This window comes from Bicyclus anynana, chromosome 26 (genome assembly GCF_947172395.1).
Source record: "Bicyclus anynana chromosome 26, ilBicAnyn1.1, whole genome shotgun sequence".
Lineage (NCBI taxonomy): Eukaryota > Metazoa > Arthropoda > Insecta > Lepidoptera > Nymphalidae > Bicyclus > Bicyclus anynana.
This window is the reverse complement of record NC_069108.1, coordinates 6199297-6222511: the sequence shown is the minus strand read 5'-3', so window position 1 is coordinate 6222511 and position 23215 is coordinate 6199297. Positions and strand designations below refer to the sequence as shown.

General features: G+C 35.4%; 3 protein-coding genes and 1 long non-coding RNA gene across 4 annotated transcripts in view; 3 read left to right on the top strand and 1 right to left on the bottom strand.

Annotated features, from left to right (window-relative positions):
* Positions 1–355: 355 nt before the first annotated feature.
* LOC128199649 (uncharacterized) lies at positions 356–4894 on the bottom strand. The gene has a single exon (XM_052890021.1). The coding sequence runs from the start codon at positions 4242–4244 to the stop codon at positions 3492–3494; it is 753 nt and encodes a 250-aa protein (XP_052745981.1). The 5' UTR covers positions 4245–4894; the 3' UTR covers positions 356–3491.
* Positions 4895–6167: 1273 nt separating this feature from the next.
* LOC128199651 (uncharacterized) lies at positions 6168–8335 on the top strand. Its single transcript, XR_008252209.1, has 2 exons — positions 6168–6837; positions 7405–8335. It is a non-coding gene; the product is annotated as an uncharacterized LOC128199651 (long non-coding RNA).
* Positions 8336–11159: 2824 nt separating this feature from the next.
* On the top strand, positions 11160–13212 carry LOC112055833 (uncharacterized). The gene is made up of 2 exons (XM_024096096.2): positions 11160–11408; positions 11681–13212. The coding sequence occupies exons 1-2, from the start codon at positions 11316–11318 to the stop codon at positions 12263–12265; spliced, it is 678 nt and encodes a 225-aa protein (XP_023951864.1). The 5' UTR covers positions 11160–11315; the 3' UTR covers positions 12266–13212.
* Positions 13213–16456: 3244 nt separating this feature from the next.
* Positions 16457–23215, top strand: part of LOC112053909 (modular serine protease) — a 49257-nt gene continuing 42498 nt past the window's right edge. Inside the window, exon 1 of the mRNA XM_052889873.1 lies at positions 16457–16762. Coding sequence (XP_052745833.1) covers positions 16717–16762 — 46 coding nt within the window. The 5' untranslated portion in view covers positions 16457–16716. The remainder of the gene's footprint in view (positions 16763–23215) is intronic.

Genomic DNA, 23215 nt, shown 5'->3' with positions numbered 1-23215 from the left:
ACAGATTGACTCAGTAACACCTCTCCGTTGCGAATACTTGTACTGTGCTTGTAGCGATTCAATGCAATTATGCACAATGTGATGCACACATACATTTAGACGCACACGTCCATTAAAACCCGTGTTGTTATCTATAGTCGAATAATGAATTCTGCGATCTCTTTTGTTTTGAAGTTTCCAGTGATACCATTTTTTATCGAATCAAAAATAGTGATGTGACAAAGTGAACGATCATAATTCACTCAATATGTTCTGAACCAAATTAGTAAATAATTTTAATAAATAACAGTTACATGTCATTTATTAAGAAATTTCTCAGTTTATGGCTTAATAATAAATAAATAAAAATAAAATAAAAATAAAAAGCCTTTTATTTCCTATATAAATTTTACAATTAGGTACCTTAAACTAAAAAAATTAAACTAACAAAAACGAAAATTATTTACAATGTACCATTTTTGGTTCATAATCATATTTATACTGTTAGGAACCCCTCTCAGGTGAAGGCCTCTTCCAAGGATTGCCATTTCTCTCTATCTTGGGCAATTTGTTTCCATTGTGGTCCAGCTAACTTTTTGATGTCATCTTCCCAGCGTGTGTAGGGTCTACCCGTACGACGCTTGCCTGGTGGTCCCCGCCATGCTGTAGCTGATTTTGTCCATCTGTTGTCTTTCAGGCGAACAACATGTCCGGCCCATTTCCACTTTAATTTTTGTGCTTGTTGAAGAGCATCAATTGTTTTTGTTTTCGCTCTTATGTCTTTGTGCTTTATTTTTTGTATTCTTTTTATGTTCATCATGCTGCGTTCCATTCCCCTTTGACATACAACTATTCTGTTTTTTGTGTTATTTGTGAATTTCCAGGTTTGGCAAGCATATGTTAAACACGGGATAAGACACGAATCCATTACCTTCTTTTTTAGGTTTATAGGCATATCGCTTTTGAACACTTCCTTGAAGCTCCAGTATTTTGACCATGTGTTTTTAACTCTTCTTTCTATTTCCATCTCGTTGCTGTCTCTATTAAAACTAATTTGTTTTCCTAAATATATATATTGATCGACATATTCTAATGTTTCGTTTTCTATTTTTATGTTTGTTTTAATGTGGTTTGACATGGTTTTCGTTTTAGTGGCGTTCATTTCAAGGCCCACTTTTTTGCTTGCTATGTGGAGAGCTTCGATCATCTGTTGTAAACAAGAGCTGTTTTCAGATAACAAAACCAGATCATCTGCGAATCTCAGGTGACTTAAGTATTTTCCATTGATACTTATTCCTATATTGTTCCAGTCTAAGTTTTTTATTATGGACTCTAGTATTGCGATAAATATTTTGGGGGAGAGTGGGTCCCCTTGACGAACTCCTCTTTTTACACGAAAGCTTGGCCCGATAGTTTCTAGTTTTACCCTACTAGTACATCTGCTATATATATTCCTTAGGATCCTAATATAATCTTCTTCTACATTATGAGCTTTCAAAGTTTCCCATATGCTTTCATGTGAAACCGTATCAAATGCTTTTTGGTAATCAATGAAAGCTATATATAATGGTCTTTGATATTCTTGGTACTTTTCAATTATCAATTCTAAGGTTTGTATGTGGTCTATAGTAGAGAACCCTTTCCTAAAACCTGCTTGTTCGATAGGTTGTTGTTGTTCTAACGTAGTGGTTATTCTTTGGTTAATAATTGTAGCAAAGAGTTTGTAGAGAGTTGATAAAAGGCTTATTGGTCTATAGTTTCCAATGTCTTTGGGATCACCTTTTTTATAAATTAAAATAATGTTAGATTCTGACCATTGCGAAGGTGTTTCATATGTTTCTAAAATCATATTAAACAATTTGACTAATGGAGCAGCTAGTATCACTACGGCCGTCTTTAAGGCATCGTTTGTGATATAATCTGAACCCGGGCTTTTGTCGGATTTTAGCTTTTTTATGGACTCTATTACTTCACCGCAGGCTATCGGTTCTATGCAGTGTTGTGTCTGAGTGTGCGTCACGGTGTCGTCATAGGTATTATCAGACTTACTTACGGCACTATATAGTTGTTTGTAAAATTCTGTGGCAATATTTATAATGTCATTTCGTCCGTACGTAATTTTTCCTGTAGCTTTTAATCCATCAATCCATGTTCTTTTATATTGTAATTCTTTAAAGCCTTTTTTCAAGCTGCCTTTTTCTTCTAGGTGTCTCTTTATGACATTGGTTCTGTGTCTTATGTAGTCGGATTTGATATATTTACCTGTCAGCTTATATAGAGCTTTGAGTTCATTTTTCAGTGTTCTAGTTTTATTTTTTGTTTTTTGTAGTTCTTGTCTTCTTTTAATGAGGTTTTTTGACCGTTCTGATAGTATATTACTGTCTTTTGTTTCTAGGTTTGTCTGTCGTGCTTTTTGTAGGCTAATTTGTATACAGTTTATTATTTTGTCATGATAAATTTGCACTGTGTCTGCTGGATTTGAACAACACTGTAGCGAGGGCATGTGATATTTTAGCGATTCTATATACGATGCTATTTCTGGTTCTGTTTTTAGTGCGCTATATTTGTTGTTATTAGTATAGCTCGCTCTGCTTTTTATTGACTTCTCGAGTGTAATAACAGCTCTAAGTGGTCTATGATCAGATGGGTAGTTTATATTTAGAGTATCAATATTCTGAAACATTTGAGGTTGATTGGTCATAATGAAATCGATTTCATTTTTATAAAGACCATTTGGGGAGCACCATGTCCATCTTTTTTTTTAAATTTTTCTTGTAAAATGTATTGATAATCGATAACTTGTTCTCTAATGCAAAGTCTATGAGCCTTTGACCTCTGGTGTTTCTCTCTCCGTACCCATTTTGTTTCATTATCAAATACTCTTCTTTTAGTGGTTGACCTATTTTGGCATTAAAGTCTCCCATTATAATAAAATCTTTGTATGCTTGACCCATGGCTTTATAGATATCTTCATAAAAAACATCTATCTCCTTCTCACTTGCAGCTTCAGTAGGTGCATAAGTTTGCACAACAGTAAGTTTCTTAGTTGGGAAGTCAAAGTGTATCAGTGCTACTCGTTCTGATATACCGATATAGCTTGCTAGATATGGTTTTAGATATTTTTTAATTAGGAAGCCGACTCCGTATTTTCCTGGTGTTTGTCCTGTATGACAGAGAATAAAATCGTCATATTCTGCTACTTCATTGCCCATGCGTCTCATTTCCGATATTCCAATAATATCATACTTTATATTTAACAGGGCTTCGGTTAGTTCAATTATTCGTTCGTGTGATGATAGTGTTCGAGCATTGTAGGTAGTTATGTAGAACTTCTTTTGTTCCAAGATTATTGAGTTTTTTGATAAATTTGAATTTATCTCCTTTGGAAGGTAGTGGTCATTATCTTCCTCGGTGACCAGCCGTCTTGGAAGATTTGAGTTTGTATATTTTAATTTTTGTTTTTTATTTTTATTTGGTGTTAGTTGTCCGTACGGGTTATTGATAGTTAGTTGTCATTGCTTATTTGCTATTGTACTTGCATTAGATGGAAGGGAATTAGATCTAATCTTCATCAAGTCATAAGCATTCAGTCTGTTGGTATTGGATGTTTTTACATTTTGTTGTTTTCTTGGTTGTGTATTTTGTTGTGGTGATGTTGACATTTCTCTTTTCCTTTTGTCATTGTTTGTGCTACTTGGTTTCTCTTTAATTATTAGTTTGTCGAATTTTAAATAGGCGACATTACCTTTTTTCCTCTCCTCTGTTAGTTGCGCCTGTAACATTTTCCTTTTTTCTAAAACTTCTTTAGTGTAGTCTTCAGACACATACACGTTTTTAAAATTTTTCTTTCTTTTCATTACTTCGCTTTTCTTCCATTCGTTTACAAAGGAAAATAGGATAGGCCTTGGTTTATTACCTGAATTTTGTTTTTTTCCAATTCGATAAATTTTATTTACCTCATATTCTTCAAAATTTAGGTCCAAGTCGGATTTGATTATTGCCTTCACTTTATGAATTAGTTCTTGTGTAGATTTTTCATCTTCTGCCAGTCCGTAAATTATTAGGTTACTTTGCTTATTTCCTCTTTTCAGGCTTTCTATTTCTTTCTCAAGATATTCCAATTTTGATTTTAAGATTTTATTTTCTGCTATGATTGGTTGTAGTTTTTCGTCTAATTTCTCCAATATAGATTCTTTTAGTTCAACTGTTTGATTTCGCATTTCATTTTTCATTTTTTCAAACAAAAGTTGAAATTGATCTTCCATTTCTAGCTTGTAAAGTAATTTATATTTTTAATAAAACCGTAACAATTCCAATTAACGTTTTTCACGCGGACACAGTCTCGCGCGTCAGCTAGTCTTAGTTATAACGTCGGCGTCGATCAGTTTGCCGCGGAGACGGTGTGTACAGCGAGTGAGTCACGCAGCGCGGCTTACTGCGCCCGAGAATGATACTTGCGCGGTATGCGCAACGGCGCGAATCGCTTGCAGGCGGTGCGATGTACTGCCGGTACCCGACAGCTGACTGACCGTGATTTTGTACTTTTGTAGTTGGATGACAGTTACACTTTTAACTTGTAATATTTCTTAGCGTTATTGTTATTGTAGCTTCATTAAACGTACAAATGTGATATATTTTGTGTTCACTATGATAGTTTGTGATGAAATAATAGTATATAAACAGTGTTGTTTATGTTTTTATGATATATTAGTCACTTTATTTCGGTAAGCACGCACCACTTGTTTTAGAGCATTTGTTTACAAGTTTTCTTAGCTTAATGACTTTTTGATGTTTTTACGATAAATTACACTGTTTCGAGCAGAATTATCACTTTCTATTGTGGGAAAATCTTGAATTAATAATTTTTATCTCTGATAAATACGGAGCTAAGTGTTTCCGACTTTGACACCTGTCAAACACCATGACTTAATAATAAACGTAAAACCTATTTTGAGTCACAGTGATGAAAATAAAATTATGCTAAGACCTTATTTAAATTGACTAATAACTGAGACAAATAAAATTAAATGAATGTTTTTAATTAGCATTTATTATTTTAATAGATCCGATTTTTCATGTTATGTTATTAATGACTAGCAACGCCTGTGACTTCGTCCGCGTAAGTAAGTTACCTACTTCAGTATTATTGTATTCCGGAATTATTAAAGAACGAATGAAAAAAATACACAATAGCAAAGATTTTTTATTGTTTCTATAAAATTAACTTTTTATTTACTATCTCTATTAATAAAATATTGTTGCATAAATAGGGTAGTTGACTCATATCAATTTAATATACACAATATAATTTTTTTGTATTACATGGAATTAAGATTAATTTTTTTTTTTAATCCTATTTAAAATTGTTAAAACTCAATGTCATTTAATATGACATACGTTTAAACTGGATATTTTAAAATGAAGATAAGATGTAAAGAAATATTACAGGAGTTCCGATACCAACACATTAGTCCCTGCTCAGTATGAACCGTATGCACTCTCGTTGATCTTCGGAGTTCCAATTCATCATATTATGTTATTTTTTTTTGTCTCTACTTTTTCTTCATCTTTATTTTCATCATCAGACGATTCTAAACTTAGTGTTTGCGTTAGCTTAGGCTGTAGATATTTGTTTTAAATTGTAGTTTTTCGACCATCACAGAGTCGAACATTTGAATAGTCATTGTTTATTCAATGCAAACAAACAAACTATCAAATCTTTCCCCTATATAATATTAGTATGTATAAAGTCGGGTTTGTTACAATACTTACAACTCAAGAACGGCTAGACCGATTTGGCTGACAATTGGTGGAGACGTACCTTAGAACCAGGAGGACATAAAAAGTATTTACTTAGGGTAGGGGTATTTAGGGGGGTATTTAGGTAGGGTAGGGTAGGCTTGAGTAGGGTATGGTAGGGTAGATGTAGGGTAGGGGTAGGGTAAGAGTAGGGGAGGTGTAGGGTGGTATTAGAATAGAATAAGGGTAGGGAATGAGTCAAAGCGAAGCTTGACGCCATCCTCCTAAAAACGCCAAGTTTATGAGGATGGAGGATAACAACTGTAACACTTTTTTGTACAATAAATATTTTATTCTTAGAATTTTTTACAAATTTCATTAGGTACTCTAAATTTTCAAATCGGAAGTAGTGGTACTCTTAGAGATCAGGGCAAATAGTTAAAAAATTGGTCAATTACATAATTTACACTATTTTTCTTTCAACCCTCTGTCACTAAGCGTTATGATAGAAATTTCTGTTCAAAATTCCTCTTTGAGAGTGAATGATCTAAGGCACTATTATTTACCTATATAGAACAGGACATCACTATGACAATAAATATGGTATCATTATTTTACAAAGTGACATTAGCATCTGTCAGAAAATTCGCACGATTAATGATTATACTATAGTACTAAATTGATCGAGGCGCTTTTCTTTTTCTTAAAAAAAGATTATCATCTTTGACACCTATTTAAATATGGACCTATGGCATTTTACGTCAAAATTGGTCAAGGATTTAACTTTTTAAAGAATAAACAAAATTTTTTCGTAACCTCTCTAACTTAAAGAAAGCTACCTTAATGGAGCGAGATAGATATTTTTTTAGTCATTGCTTAAAGAGGTTAGACATATTTTACATGACAACATCAATTATGTCAGTTGTGAACAAATTATCTTTTGTTTTTAGTGACCAAAAATGGCTATTGTTGTGGTTCCGGTATTCGAATTATTACGGAAATAATAACCAGTAAGCTTGTGAATCGCAAAATAAATTAAATTTATACAATGGTGAAGTGTGCAGTTGTTGCCTGCACCAACAAAACCCAAACAAAACTAGCGGGAATTTCATTTCACAAGTTAGTATTAAAATCTTTGATTTTTCTGTGGATATTGAGTATTTTAAAGGTATTTTTTTAAAATTAGGCCCATTGACTAATTTAAAGCTTTACAATACGTGGTTTTATGGGCAATCCGTTAAAGAATTGAATTATTTCACGAGTTTTGGTTTGACCGTATACGTAGTGTTGGGAAAGTGTTGTTTACAATATCGATGAATAGTGATTTACGTTCGCCGATGCAGGAGTGTCCAGAAGAAAGAGTTCTTGGTTCTTAAAAATGAATTTATTAATATAAAAATTACAAACTAATTAAACTAACGACGTCTTCGAGCGTAAGTGAAGAAGTGTGGTAATTTTCCATGTCACTATGCACCCGTGCGATTTGCCGAATCAGCGGTCTAGTTACGTACACGTGTTGAATAAGGCCGCGAGTCCAATACGCCCGTATTGGACGAGCGACGAGCGGAGCGGCATGTAACAAGTGAGTGTGATGATTTGTTTTGCTATATCATCGAAATAAGCGAAAACGTATAAATTAATAAATTATTTTATGTTCTATAAGTATAGTTATTTTATATTTTTCAGATTTCCAAAAAATCATAATTTAAGACAAAAATGGCTAAACAGCATTAACAGGCCTAATTACAAACCATCACGATACAGCTGCATATGTAGTGATCATTTTAAGAAGGATCACATTAATTTAACATGCTTTCCGCGCCTCAAAAACAATGCCTGTCCATCTATCCCGATGAGAATCTTTTTTCATCGTATTCATTCTTGTTTGTGATAATATAGGAATTCCCTCATTTTAAAATATCTGAATACTAGCAAATCTTAGTTTGAACATTTATTTATATAATTTTTTTTATTGTGTCCAATAGTGTAAGAGAAATATAATTTACAAATTTGAAAAAAGATTTTGCTGGTTGGTTGCTTTATGTACTCATATAAATACTAATGTTGCATTTATAGTAATATTTTAGTAGATAACCAAAGAATAAAAAATACCTATTGCAGAATTTATCACCTGAGCAACAAGTAAGACAACCCTTGCAAGAAGTGAATCTTAATCTGTTATCAGAGAGTCATGACAATGCTGTTTCCCAAAATGGAATACAAGTATTGTATTGTATTGTATTGTCAAAAACATACTTAAAAACTAAAATTTTCTTGTAATAACGTCTCAAAAAAAATATGAAAAAAAAAATTGTCTGGTAGAACGATAATCAAATTTTAAAAGACCATTTATAAAAAAGTGTCAACTAGCTATTACTTTTTGTTATGTATAACGTCCTTGTATCAAAAATTGTAAGTTTTGTAACTTCTATACGGTTCGTATCGTACTGACAAGAGAACGTATTCGTTTTTGAATTTCATATTCGTAGCGGGTACGACACCGTCATGTTCCGTACGCTCCATCTGTATATTATTGATTAATCTGTGTTAGATACAAAACAATTTAATGAGAAAATCAATTGTATGGAATTTTATATTATAATAATGTAAGACAGAATTTAAAATGTTTCATTTTAGTAAACATAATATTTTGTATTAATTTTATATCGAGTGCTTAATTATCATCGATAAAAAAGCCCTAGCTCAATTTAGAGACCAAACATGGTTCCCGGATGCCTCAATAATAATTACTTGTCACATATCCTCTATTATCTATGTATCTAAGATTATCATAGAAACCATTTGAAAAAAGCTTCATTCGAAAACGTCAAACCATGAAGATTCTATGTCAATTCAAAAAACCTATTGCAATAAAACGGCAATTTCATACTTTAATCCAATAATACATTGTAATCTTTGCTTTAACCCCTATTACTTAAATATAAGGTCTTTGCTTTTCTCACGTCAAGCAGTGAGTCATCGACCAATGAGCGAACTCGATCGCGAGCCGGGCCCTCGCTGTTGCGCGTTCGTTTCTGTGCCCCCCCCCCCGCACACCTCTCCGCTCCGAATCCTTGTAGCGATGCAATGCAATTATGCAAACACAAATAAGAAGCACACATCCATTACAACCGGTGTTGTTATCTACTGCATTAATCAAGGCCATCGAGGCGATCGAGGAACGCAATTATCACAATGTTTATGAGTTTAAGTTCACTTTTGTTTGTTATTGGTAGAAAACGATTTCATAAGCTAACCCTTTTGCAAATTACAGTCTACATCAAAGGACATGACCCAAAATGGGCCTTTATTATTTATCAATATTATAAAGAGGTAAAGTTTGTAAGTTTGTAACATTCTTTGCAAGAGAAAATCTTCGGAACTACTGGTCCGATTTTAAAAATTCTTTCACAAGTAGAATGCTACGTTATCGGGGAGTGCTATAGGCTATATTTTATATTGGTATCATATAAATTTGCAGAGTTATCATAGTTTTTGTCATACAGGTCGGACCGAAAATCTTAAACAGACTTATTCGCATGCGCTGCCTTGTCCATTGGGTTAAATTGAAATCAATGTATGGAAGATTTATGTACCTTTAAAAGTTCTACAAAAAAGTCCGCGACGCCATAGGTATATCTATCTTCTATAAATTAGCAGATATAGTACCATTTATGTTTTAAAAATTATTAATCTATACTAATATTATAAAGAGGTACAGTTTGTAAGTTTGTAACATTCTTTAAATGGGATAATCTTCGGAACTACTAGTTCGATTTTAAAAATTCTTTCACCAGTAGAATGCTACGTTATCGGGGAGTGCTATAGGCTATATTTTATATAGGTATCATATATATTAGCAGAGTTATCATAGTTTTTGTCATACAGGTCGGACCGAAACTCTTCTTAAACAGACTTATTCGCATGCGCTGCCTTATCTATTGGGTAAAATTGGAATCAATGTATGGAAGATTTATGTACCTTTAAAAGTTCTACAAAAAAGTCCGCAACGCCATATATCTATCTTCCATATATTAGCAGATATAGTAACTTTAGTGTTTTAAAAATTATTAAATGTATATACTTAATCTTACGTCATTATTTCTACAAGTAAACTTAAATCTTTATCAAAATAAATTATTTAATCATCACAAGGATATTATAGAGATAAGATTTGCCCTTTACAACATATTAATTTGTTATTCAGTTTCGGAGATAATACAAAATTTCTAAGAGACGCAGAAATGCTGCTATACGAAGCCACACGGTTTCAATAACATAGCCTATGACACTCGCAAATAACGTAGCTTTCTATTGGTAAAAGAACTTTCAAAATCGGTTCAGTAAATCCAGAGATTACCCCCTACAACCATACAAACTTTACCTCTTCGTAATATTAGCATAGAAGTCCCTATTTCCCTTGGTCATCGCAAAACGCTAAAAGGGCTGGACCGATTTTGCTAAGGGTAGGGGTAGGGTAGGAATAGGATAGGTGTAGGGTAGGGGTAAGGTAGGGAAGGAGTAGGGTAGAGTACGGGTAGGGTAGGAGTATGATAGGGGTAGGATATGTAGGATATGTGGTAGGGTAGTGGTAGGGTAAGGAAGGGGTAGGTAATGGGTAGGGTACGTGTAGGGTACGGGTAGGGAACGGGTAGGGTAGGGTAGGAGTAGGGCACGGGTAGGGGTAAAGTAGGGATCGAACCGTTCTATAGTATAAAATTATCATTGTAATAGGTACTTTATCAAAAAAAGTTTACTAAAACGTTTTAAGACATTTTATTTCATCTTTAATTTGTTCACAACGGCACAGTATACAACGGGGACAAGCTAAGATAGTTGACCATACAGCTGAGTTTTACGATATTTTATGAAGACTTATGATTGATTTGGTTGTTCGTTTTCTTGTTTGTTAAGCTTGTTAATAACAGAAAAAATAATACAGCTTCAAATGTTACTTCGCCATTTTGGTACACCGGCGACCATTTCGGTATAGAAGAGTGTTAAAAAAATAACGTTTCTTGAAGAAAAATACTTTTATTTAGCCAATTATTTAATTAGATCCTTATTTACGGGGGTATACCTGGGTTCCCTGGGCTGACGTTGTATATGACTTCTTCACACTTACGGCGACGTAGAATTCAATAGGGATGATGACAGTTCTTTTAAATTGTATATAAATTAAGAGTATACTAATAGCAAAGCAATTTTGTAAAAGTAACAGGGTATCTGCGATCATTACTTTCGGAGCTACAGGGATTTAAAGGGTCAGATTTGCGGCGCTGACGCGGATCCCTGACAAACGACTCATACATTTCACTCAATAAATCATTTATTATTATTTATACAAAATGGTACGAATTAATGAAGACGTAGGCAATTAATGATCGTTAGATTTATGTGGTCGTTTAAACAAAATTACTAATATCTTTGTTATTTGTGCGTTTATGTTTATAGTTTACATAAGGTAGGTATGGCAATTAACGCCCAATGTGTAATAACGCCCGAATGCTAATAATCGTAGTTAAAGTCACGTGAGTTACGACACATTTCACGCACACATAGATTAAACCAATAAGAACGCTCAGACGCGGCGCGGCATGGATCACGCCACGATTATGCTCAGTTGCGAACCGCACCGCAAGGAGGCCGACAGTGCACGCTGTTATTATAAAATATACTCTGACAAATCGGTAAGTTTTAGTTTATTTTTCTACCTATCTATTTCTTATTTTGTGATTAGCTTTTATTAAAGATACCTTTATTCCATATTTCATTGAAGATTTCATTGATTTGTTTGTAATTATGTGTGAAAATATGAGAATAATAGAAGGTACTAATTGGGTAATAACGCCCCGTAAAGTCAGGTTTGGGCGTTAATAGCCTGTATGGGCGCTATTATCCATACTGTGGGCGTATTTAATCAAGGTATTTTTTGTGTATCATAATGATCTGCTTTTTACAGATCGGGGAAATGACACCATTTAATTCCAAACGCAAGAAAAGAGGGGAGTTGTGGACTGAAGATACCATGAAAGCTGCCATGAATGCTGTGCAAAGAGGACATTTGACTCAGCGATCAGCAGCAGCAAGGTATAATATTCCGCGTAGAACTTTGAGAGATCATTTAAAAACAGGTGAAGAAATTAAACGTTTGGGCAGAAAGCCTGTGTTAACGAATAATCAAGAAAAAGATTTAGTTTCGCGGATAAAAAGATTTGCAAGCATTGGAATTCCACTAACACCTAAATTCATTCGAAAACAAACTTTCTTATTTTGCGAGAGACATGACATCAAAAAGAAGGCTATCAATTATAAAGGTCAACGTATTACTAAAGATCTCTTTAACAAAAACGATGAAGATAATAAAGCAAAGAATACCAAAACCAAAGAAAAAGAGAAAAACAAGAAAGATAAGATTAAATCAAAAAATAAAGTAATAAAAACAAAGGATAAGAAACAACAAAATAAGAAAAGGATAAATGAAAAAAAGACGATACGGAAGACTGGTACTGCTATGCATGTCATGAAACTACAAAATTGGACATGAGACAATGTAAATTTTGCATGAAGTGGTACCATGAGGAGTGTGTGGGCCTCTCTATACATGACGAATATTTAATTTGTTCAAATTGCGAATAAATATAAAACGTACTACAATTCCAAAGGACTGTAAGACTGATTACTGATAAGTACTTTGATTAGTTCTTAGGATATAATTAGTTTATTTTTGATCTCATTAATTAAGCTTCGTACTTAATTCTGGGCGTTAATTGGCGCACTGTTCTGGGGCGTCATTAGCCATCTACGTTTTATAGCGCCCAATAAGCATTTTTTAATAATTTGTTTTTTTATGAAAAAAGAATTATATGTTGATTTTCTATAATTATTAAACTTGTTAGAAGTGAGATATTTTTGTTAAAGATGATTAAATAGAAAATACGAGATATGTTAGACGTGTTACAAAATTTAAATATAGTAGTATTTGTAGGTCATTTATGACAATTATGATTCTTTCTAATAAAAGACAACAGAATATACTTTTTGGTTTTGTACGGCTATAAGTCAAAATATTTATGTTTATTAAGATAATTTGTAAATTACTATGTGGGCGTTACTAAAAACCGTATGCTCAATAACGCCCATGACAGGGTATTCAAAAATTCTTTGTTTACATAATTTTATACGACTTATAGCACTTAAGTATTACTTTTTTGTGTTTATTTTTTGTCAATAAAACTATTTTTCTAAGCAGTTTTTTAATACAGTTGTTTCATTAAATAATATATTGATTTGAAATTAAGTGGGCGTTAATTGCCTACGATACCTTATTAAAAAATGTCACATTTAATGTAAGGAAGCTGAAACTGTATGAATTTTCATCTAATTACGATAAAAAAAATTTAATAGATTTTGAAATTTTATAATCTTATTTATTTTGCAAATATCCAGATAATCTTTGCTTTTTATGTATAAATTAGTTAACATTGACCTTATTTACCCGAATGTATCATAAAAATCAATATTCAAACCTAGTCATCATCCCCATTGTAGTAACGGAAACCTCCCCCCTGTTTAAGCAGTATGATGAAAGCGATTTGGCTGACTTGAAATTAATTAATTACCCATTCTTTTTCCACATTTTTTAAAAAATAAATAATTTTGAAGATTTCAGGAATATGAAGAACACTTTATGGGGACAAGATGAATTCTAAAGAAATAGCTAGTTAACAGGAATTGAAATTTCAAAACAGATACTTTTCAAGTTGTTCATGAAAATCTTATGAAAATATACGAAAAGCAGTGTGAGTGAGCTACGGGTTAAGTTACATACGTATTTTGTGGTTTCTGTGGTCAATTTTTGTATTACGAAAATTGACCAAACCACAACCAAAGAAAAAATATGTACGATATGTACATACTTTTTATAGCTCACTCACACTCACAGATTACTCACACACATTCAAACAGGGCACCTTGCTTTCCGTTTGCTTTCGTGTGCGTGAAATCATACATTTTATCGTCGTAATAGTTCAAGAGCATGCAGATATTTGTGAGTCAGTGAATGGTTTTCATAATTTTTGTATAATTGTGGTTATAGTTGGGTTATAGTGATCTTCGAAGTTACGTATGTTCTAAGTTAGGTACGTTTTGCTTCGGAGCTACCAATGCGGTTATAGTTGAATAGACACATACTATTGTATTTTCTTAATTCTCTGCGTGTGTGAAGTCTGCCAATCCGCATTGGGCGAGCCTGGTGGACTCTTGGCCTAGCCCCTCTCATTCTGAGAGGAGACTCGAGCTCAGCAGCGAGTCTAATAATTGTACTAATATTATAAACGCGAAAGTTTGAATGGATGTTTGTTTGGATGTTTGTTACTATTTAACGCCGCAACTACTGAACCGATTTGGCTAAAATTTGGAATGGAAATAGATTTCACTCCAGATTATTCTACTAATATTATAAACGCGAAAGTTTGTATGGATGTTTGTTTGGATGTTTGTTACTTTTTAACCCCGCAACTACTAAACCGATTTGGCTGAAATTTGAATTTTTTTAACACATAGGCTGCTTTTAATTAATTTTCGCAAGCGTAGGATAATATACTCAGTGGCACAATTACCCGCCCACTTTAATATACTATACATATAAACTTTTTGCTAAGGTTTTAAAAAGTACCGTCCGTTTTTAGACGGATGATTGTTGGTTTTATATTACATTACAGCACATGCACATTTTACTTTACATTACGGCACATGTGTGTAATGAGATACATAACATTATTAAAATTGTTAAAATAATAGATACTTTACGAGCAAATGTTATAAAGAATATTACATAGAAAAACATAATCCTTCTTGCAGTCTGGTGAGTCGTAGTCGGAAATTGGTAAATTGCGGCCAAAACCAATGATATCTATCTATACTCTATACTTATAATAAAAGTGGTCGAATTCTATACATTTATTGACAATTTGACATTTTACTTATACCGGTCGGACTCATCACCGAGGGGTGGTGGTTCGATCCCCGCTCGTTGATCTATTGTCGTACCCACTCCTAGCACAGTCTATACCAACTAGTTGGAGGGGAATGGGAATACTGGTCATATTATAAAAGATATGGCAAATATTCTTTTTAAAAAACAATAAACAAAAAAACTAACGTTAGCGTGGTGTAGAGTACTACTAGCGCCATCTAGAATCTATACTTATAATACGAATTCTGTACATTTTTGTTGGGGAGCATTATATAATCGACACTGAAGCTAAAAATATTTTATTTCGATTTTTTGTCTGTCTGTCTGACCGTGTTTTTTTGTTAGTCGGGCATCACGCTGAAACTACTGAATGAATTCAAATGAAACTTGGCACGGTTTAAGACCATAATACGGAGAAGGTTGCAAGATACTTTTTATTGTGAAAATAAAATGAGAAGGGGGTGAAATAGGGGTTGAAAGTTTGTATGTAAAGCCCTTAATTTTTAGAGTTACAGTTTTAAAAATTTGTTCATAAATCAAAAAAAAATACGAAATATAATGTAATTCAAACATTTTTAAAATTCAACCTCTAAAGTGGTGAAATAGGGATTGAAAGTTTACATTGATTTTCACGCGGACGAAGTCGCGGGCGTACGCTCGTTAAATAATATAGTAGTTTAATACAATGTTGTTGGCCAGAACTATTTTTTTAACCGACTTCAAAAAGGAGGATTTTCTCAATTCGGTCGGTATTTTTTTTTTATGTATGTACACCGATTACTCAAAGACGCCTGGACCGATTTCAAAAATTCTTTTTTTGTTTGAAACGGTATAGTCCCATTTGATCGCATTGCCACCATGTCAAGATCTGATGATGGAATTCTGGAGAAATTGAGGGGAACTTTCGAAAATTATATGGGTGTCTAGTGTGTCCGTAGACTTTTCCATTTAGTACTTTTAAGCACTACAATTTCATGAAGGTTTAAAATCGATCTGATGATGGAGCCATAAAACAGATGAGGGAACTCCTCGGCGATTTACAGCAGTTACCTTGTGTTTGGGCTTGATTTATTTGTATTAATGAGAACTTTCGACATAGATAGGTTGTGACTGTCATTTAGTGGTTTGGTAATGATGACCAAGGACAATTAAGGGAACTCCTTAACTGTTTACAGTAACTACTTTGTGTTTGGCCTTGATTAATTCGTATTGCTGAGGACTTTCTACCTAGATGAGTTGTGTCTGTTATTAGGGGTCTGATGATGAAGACCAAGGTCAATTAGGGGAACCCCTTAACGGTTTACGGTAGCTACCTTGTGCTTGGGCTTGATTAATTTGTATTGCTGAGAATTTCGTACCAAGATGGGTTGTGACTGTCATTAGGGGTCTGATTATTTGAGATGATGATTCGTTTGAGATGAAATTTTACACTAAAAATGGAAAAATATGGCTTAGCACCGCCTTCATACTGATCAGCAGGTAGAACATATTATGATGTTATTTTTCGCTTTTTAGTTTAGTGGGTACGTTTTTAGGTTTTGAAGTCGGTTGTATTTTTTCATACAAAATCTAGGAAACCATAATCTTGATGCTGGATCTTGTACTATAAGGACCTTACGGTGCTTAGAGTGTCACGCCATAATGCCATCCAATTGTGATCGTTCTATCTCTGTATGTGTGCCTTCCAATTTCAAACGAAATGGCACACACTGATACGTCGCACGCCTTAGTCGCACGCGCATAAAACCGACTTCGGAATTTCATTCAAATCACTTCACGTTAGTCAAACTGAAACAGAACTTCAGTTCACTGTTGGCGGCACTGCTCGACGGACGGTAGCGATAGTGCGCTCCGATTTTTAGTAATACTGAAAAATGGGACACAAGGTGGTGATTCTGTGAATGCAATGACAGTGTTTTAGTTTAGATCGATTTGTTTTTGGAAACTTGTAGTTCCTTTAATTTAAATATTTATTTTGTGTTGTGTATTGTGTTGTGACTTTACCAAAGACTTTTACCAAAATGATTATGTTACAAGTAAAGAAAAAGGCTACGGTATTCTTCGTAGGTGAGTTATTGTTAAGTTGTTTTTGTTTTTCAACCTGCCCAAACTATCGTATGTCGTATTTTGTATATTTACGAATACCATGGGAATACGGTTTACTTATTGCTTTTGTATTTTTCTTCACAACAGTATTTTGCAACCAAAAAAATTATGAACTAAGAATATAAATGAAAATTTGTCCAGAATCCACATAGTGTATACCTAATGCGCACGCAGTTCATCTTCCTTTTGAATTCGAAACAAGGTCGAGGTCGCATCATTGTCGGCGCTGGCAAAAATTCGCAATTATGCAAATAATTTTATAATAGAGACAGCTACCTGTCATTACAGTTCTTTTCATGTAGCATGGTGCGGGTGACAGTTCGTTTGACTGTTGAAAGTTTGCCGCGATTCACGTTAATAGTACGTAGGTCATACAGGCGACTGTCACCGTTCCCATGCTATCTGAAAAACACTTTAGCGTGACAAAACTTTGAAAGGTTTGAATATATTGATTTTTATGATACATTCGGGTAAATAAAATCAATGTTAACTAATCTATACTATCTATACTTTCTATACTAATATTATTATATTTTGGGTCTTAACTTTTGGTCAAAAACTACTGGACCGATTTTAATAATAGGGATGATGCCTAGGTTTGAATATATTGATTTTTATGATACATTCGGGTAAATAAGGTCAATGTTAACTAATTTATACATAAAAAGCAAACATTGTCTGGATATTTGTAAAATAAATGAGATTATAAAATTTCACAAACTATTAAAAATATTTTATCTATAATTATTATAAACTCATTATTTTTTTTTATTATTGTTTACAAGTTAGCCCTTGACTACAATCTCACCTGATGGTAAGTGATGATGCAGTCTTAGATGGAATTGGGCTAACTTGTAAGGAGGAGAAAATCCACACCCCTTTCGGTTTCTACACGGCACCGTACCGGAACGCTAAATCGCTTGGCAGTACGCCTTTGCCGGTAGGGTGGCAACTATCCACGGCCGAAGCCTCCCACCAGCAAGACCTGGACCAATTAAGAAAATCTCAATCTGCCCAGCCGGGGATTGAATCCAGGACCTCTGTTTTGTAAATCCACTGCGCATACCACGTTTGTTATATCTTATGTATTGTTTGGTTATAACCTGATCTAACACATATATAGTCATCATCCCCATTACCTATTGGAAAGGTCCACTTGGTAAAAGGAAGGTAGGAAGGCCTATAGGAAGGTGGGTAGACATTACCGCAGTGGCCGGCCAAGGTTGGATGGAACTCACAAAAGAAAGGGACAAATGGAAAAAGATGGAGGAGGCCTATACCCGAAGAGGCCCATTATAAATAAAATAAATAAATAAAAATAGCATTTATTCTCTGATTGCTGAATACATACAATATACTTAATATTATTACTTAATTTATATACTATAGCAATCAGGTTGTCCTTCGACATAGGCCTCCTCCAGACTTTTCCACTCTACTCGATCTCTGGCCTTTCCTCGCCATCCTTTCGGCAGGTCATCCTCCCATCTCTTATGTGGTCGCCCTTGCCTCCTTTTCCCATCTCTGGGGTACCATTGCATGTCCTCTTTGGACCATTTTTCTTTCGAGGATCTCAGCACATGTCCCGTCCAGGACCACTTCAGCCTTTTTATCTTTTTAAAAATATCTGTAACACCAGTGGCCCATTATACTAGTACATAACAATTAATTATTTAATATATGTATAGACTAGTTAGAATAGTTTTAAGATATTGTTAAGTACTATCTAAATGGGAAAAATAAAGCTTTATTATTATTATTATTTGTCAGAATTTGAGAATTGGGTCTATTGAGAGACTCGAGCTTAGCAGTGATATGAAACATCTTTATCATAATCAACCCGTATTCGGTTCACTGCTGAGCTCGAGTCTCCGCTCAGAATGAGAGGGGTTAGGCCAATAGTCCACCACACTGGTCAAGATATTTATTTCAAGTAGGCTCAGTTTACAAGCACTTTTGATATGTCAGTTGACTATTTGTAAAGATTCTACCACTGTTTGTTTCACTATGTTACAGTCTGTTTCAATTCAATTCAATTTAAATTTTGATTTTATATATATACTAGCGGACTCGCTCAAGCTTCGCTTTGACTTATTAATTTATTTATTTGCACTTCTTCCCTATCCTTACCTTACACTACCATACTCCTACCCCTACCCCTACCCTACCTCTACTCTACCCCTACCCTACCCTACCCTACAACTACCCTACCACTACCCTACCCCTACCCTATCCCTATACCATAAACCTACCCTACCACTACCCTACCCTACCCCTACCCTACCCCTACCCTACCGCTACCGTACCCCTACCCTATCCCTATACCATACCCCTACCCTACCACTACCCTATCCTAGGATTTAGGGGTTTGAAAAATAGATGTTGGCCGATTCTCAGACCTACTGAATATGCACAAAAAATTTCATCAAAATCGGTTGAGCCGTTTCGGAGGAGTTCAAGTTCGAACACCGCGACACGAGAATTTTATATATTAGATATATTAGATAGCCACAGAGTAACGTCACGTGTCTTCTTGACAACCGCATATACAAACTTTTTTCATAAATTGTTTTTTTTTTTTTTTATTTTTTTTTATTCTTTACAAGATAGCCCTTGACTACAATCTCCCCTGAGTAAGTGATGATGCAATCTAAGATGGAAGCGGGCTAACTTGTTTCTACACGGCACCGTACCGGAACGCAAAATCGCTTGGCGGTACGTCTTTGCCGGTAGGGTAGTAACTAGTCACGGCCAAAGCCTTCCACCAGCCAGACCTGGACCAATTAAGAAAATCTCAATCTGCCCAGCCGGGGATCGAACCCAGGACCTCCGTCTTGTAAATCCACCGCGCATACCACTGCGCCACGGAGGCCGTCAAGCGGCGTGTTTCGTACGCTCCATCTGTATATTATTGACTAGCGGACGCCCGCGACTCCATCCGCGTGAAACTCGATGTGAGCTTTCTACTACCCCTATCCTGCCCCTACCTACCCTTAACCTACTCCTACCCTACCCAACCCTACCCCTACCCTACGACGATTCGAAAGTACCACGAAACGTTTCATAAATATACCTTAGTGACGCCTATTTCGCAACGGGCCATGCTGCAGAAATCGAATTAATTATAATATCGCCATAACTTCAAAACTGAACGTCCAATTTTAATAATTCAAAGACCAAATATTAACTACATAAACTGTACTTAGTGATGAAATCATTTATTTTGATAAGGATTTATAGCATAAGTAAAATAAATGCGTTTAAATGTAGTCGAAAAAAAAATCGAAATTTTTAAATAAAAAATGGTTGTTGTGCCTCACTCGACATAGATAGGTATAGTGTGTCGCGGACTTTTTTGTAGATATTTATAAGATCTACAATTAATTAGAACATTATATGGTTCTATCTTTTATAGTTTAGGCAGCGTACGCAAAATAAGTAACTTTTCTGGTTGATTTTTTACACCTTGTGTGCGAAAAACCCAAATATCTTACGGAACCCGATTTTTTTCCAAAATAAAATTTAGCCTATGTTACTTGTGGATAATGTAGCTTTCGAATGGTGAAACAATTTTTAAAATCGGTCCAGTAGAAAGAAAGAAAGAAAGAAAAGATGTTTATTTTTAATTAATGCCACATATCACATTAAATCTAAATTATAACATAATATGGCTTAACTGGCCACTCAAACAGTGGCACAACCTAGAAAAAGGCCCCAACTCAGCATTTTTTTGGCTGGTGGGAGGCTTCGGCCGTGGCTAGTTAGCACCCTACCGGCAAAAGACATACCGCCAAGCGATTTAGCGTTCCGGTACGATGCCGTGTAGAAACCGAAAGGGGTGTGGATCATCCTCCTCCTAACAAGTTAGCCCGCTTCCATCTTAGACTTCATCATCACTTACCATCAGGTGAGATTGTAGTCAAGGGCTAACTTGTAAAGAATAAAAAAAAAAAATTGCCGCATACTTTCAATAAAAAAAGTATGCAGCACTGATTTTCAGTTAGGACCCAGTTTAGGTGCCGCCACGCACACAGTTCAACACAGTAGTTTTTGAGCCTATTCATTACAAACAAACAAACATACAAACAAAGTTTTCCTCTTTATAATATTGTAGTATATATATACTTAAATATACTTAAACAATACACATCACTATCTAGTCCCAAAGTAAGCATACAGAGTAGCTTGTGTTATGGGTACAAAGACAGTTGATATTATAATATCCATATACATTTACTACTACATATAAATACTTATATAATGTATAAATACACACAGACACTGGAAAACACCCATGCTCATCACACAAATATTTTCCAGTTGTGGGAATCGAACCCACGGCCGTGGATGCAGAAAGCAGGGTCACTACCCACTGCGCCACGCGGCCGTCAAAGTATAGAAGTATAGATTAATCTGCGTAGATAGCTAACATCAAACTTAGTGAATAGTTATGTATACCAGTGCGTTAGGTGAGGCAGCGCAGTGCGTCGGCCATTTTGTCTCGCCTCGTGTCATTCCGAGGGAATTTCCAAACGCTGTGATATCGAAACCACAGGTTCATCGTTATCAATCTTTAATTCCTCAGTGCTACCTACAATCCGCTGTTTTTTGCACTACTATCGAAGCGTTGAAAGGTTCTCAAAGATTTTATTAACACACTTATTCGTCATCAACCCATATTCGGCTCACTGCTGAGCTCGAGTCTCCTCTCAGAACGAGAGGGGTTAGGCCAATAGTCCACCACGCTGGCCCAATGCGGATTGGCAGACTTCACACACGCAGAGAATTAAGATAATTCTCTGGTATGCAGGTTTCCTCACGATGTTTTCCTTTACCGATTGAGACACGTGATATTTAATTTCTTAAAATGCACACAACTGAAAAGTTGGAGGTGCATGCCCCGGGCCGTATTCGAACCCACACCCTCCGGAATCGGAGGCAGAGGTCATATCCACTGGGCTATCACTGCTCTAAAAAAACACACTTATTAGTCCGGTCAAATTAAACAAAAAAATAAAGAGTAAAGTTACATAAATTCCCACCAAGCTGAAAATCGGTAAGATTGTTTAAAATATCATTAAAAACAAAATTTGAAAGTTCCCCATATTTCCCCTGTAAGAAAAAAAATTATTTAAGGTCCAAAGGTCAAAAAAATGAGTTTTTTCAGCAAAACGGTAAGTTTTATCATAAAAATACCTTAGACAAAATTGTAGATCATAAAATTATCTACAAAAAATTTATTAATACTTTTTTTTCTACGAGCCACCGTTTTTGAGATATAACTATTCAAAAAGTTGAAATCGTCATAGTATGCATGAGTACGCCAAACCCTAACTATTTGAGAAACAAAATTGAATTGAATGTGCTGAAGTTTTTAAATATTCTACTCGGCAAGAAATTATTACTAATGGCATTCGCTTTCTTCTTTCTATGTACTGAGCTTATTATTAAGTCGGGTACCGGGTAAAAACCCGCTTAGAACCCTTACCCTACCCCTACCTCTACCCCTACCTCTACCCCTATCCCTACCCTTACCCTACTCTACCTCTACCCGTTTTGACGGCCTCCGTGGCGCAGTAGTATGCACGGTTGATTTACAAAACGGAGGTCTTGGGTTCGATCCCTGGCTGGGCAGATTGAGATTTTCTTAATTTGCCCAGGTCTGGCTGGTGGGAGGCTTCGGCCGTGGCTAGTTACCACCCTACTGGCAAAGACGTACCGCCAAGCGATTTAGCGTTCCGGTACGATGCCGTGTAGAAACCGAAAGGGGTGTGGATTTTCATCCTCCTCCTAACAAGTTAGCCCGCTTCCATCTTAGACTTCATCATCACTTACCATCATGTGAGATTGTAGTCAAGGGCTAACTTTTTTTTTTTTTTTATTCTTTACAAGTTAGCCCTTGACTACAATCTCACCTGATGGTAAGTGATGATGCAATCTAAGATGGAAGCGGGCTAACTTGTTAGGAGGAGGATGAAAATCCACACCCCTTTCGGTTCACCCCACGGCCGAAGCCTCCCACCAGCCAGACCTGGACAAATTAAGAAAATCTGCCCAGCCGGGGATCGAACCCAGGACCTCCGTTTTGTAAATCCACCGCGCATACCACTGCGCCACGGAGGCCGTCGTAAAGAGTAAAAAAAAAAGTCGGTTAAAAATAATCATTGGGTAAAAGCACAGACAATATGTGTACAAAAAGTAGATGTTCACAATCGTACGTATTTTAGTTTCGGTGACGTAGTCTGGGGGCGTGACTGTGACTGGCGATTCCACTTAAGAGCGCATGGTGCGTCGATACGATATGCCTTCGTCACACGTACAAAGCAAACGGGCGAGACAGTGCCCTCGGCGGAGTACTCGGAACCAGTAATCTTTGCTCGGAACGAAGTGCCGAGCAGCGTTACCAACTCTCCA

What these genes read in the sequence shown, in the direction of transcription:
- LOC128199649 (XM_052890021.1), bottom strand. Translation starts at nt 4,244, where the DNA reads ATGGAAGATCAATTTCAACTTTTGTTTGAAAAAATGAAAAATGAAATG.
- LOC112055833 (XM_024096096.2), top strand. Translation starts at nt 11,316, where the DNA reads ATGGATCACGCCACGATTATGCTCAGTTGCGAACCGCACCGCAAGGAG. An exon ending in AAATATACTCTGACAAATCG is followed by an intron (nt 11,409 to 11,680) that starts GTAAGTTTTAGT and finishes TGCTTTTTACAG; the next exon opens with ATCGGGGAAATGACACCATT.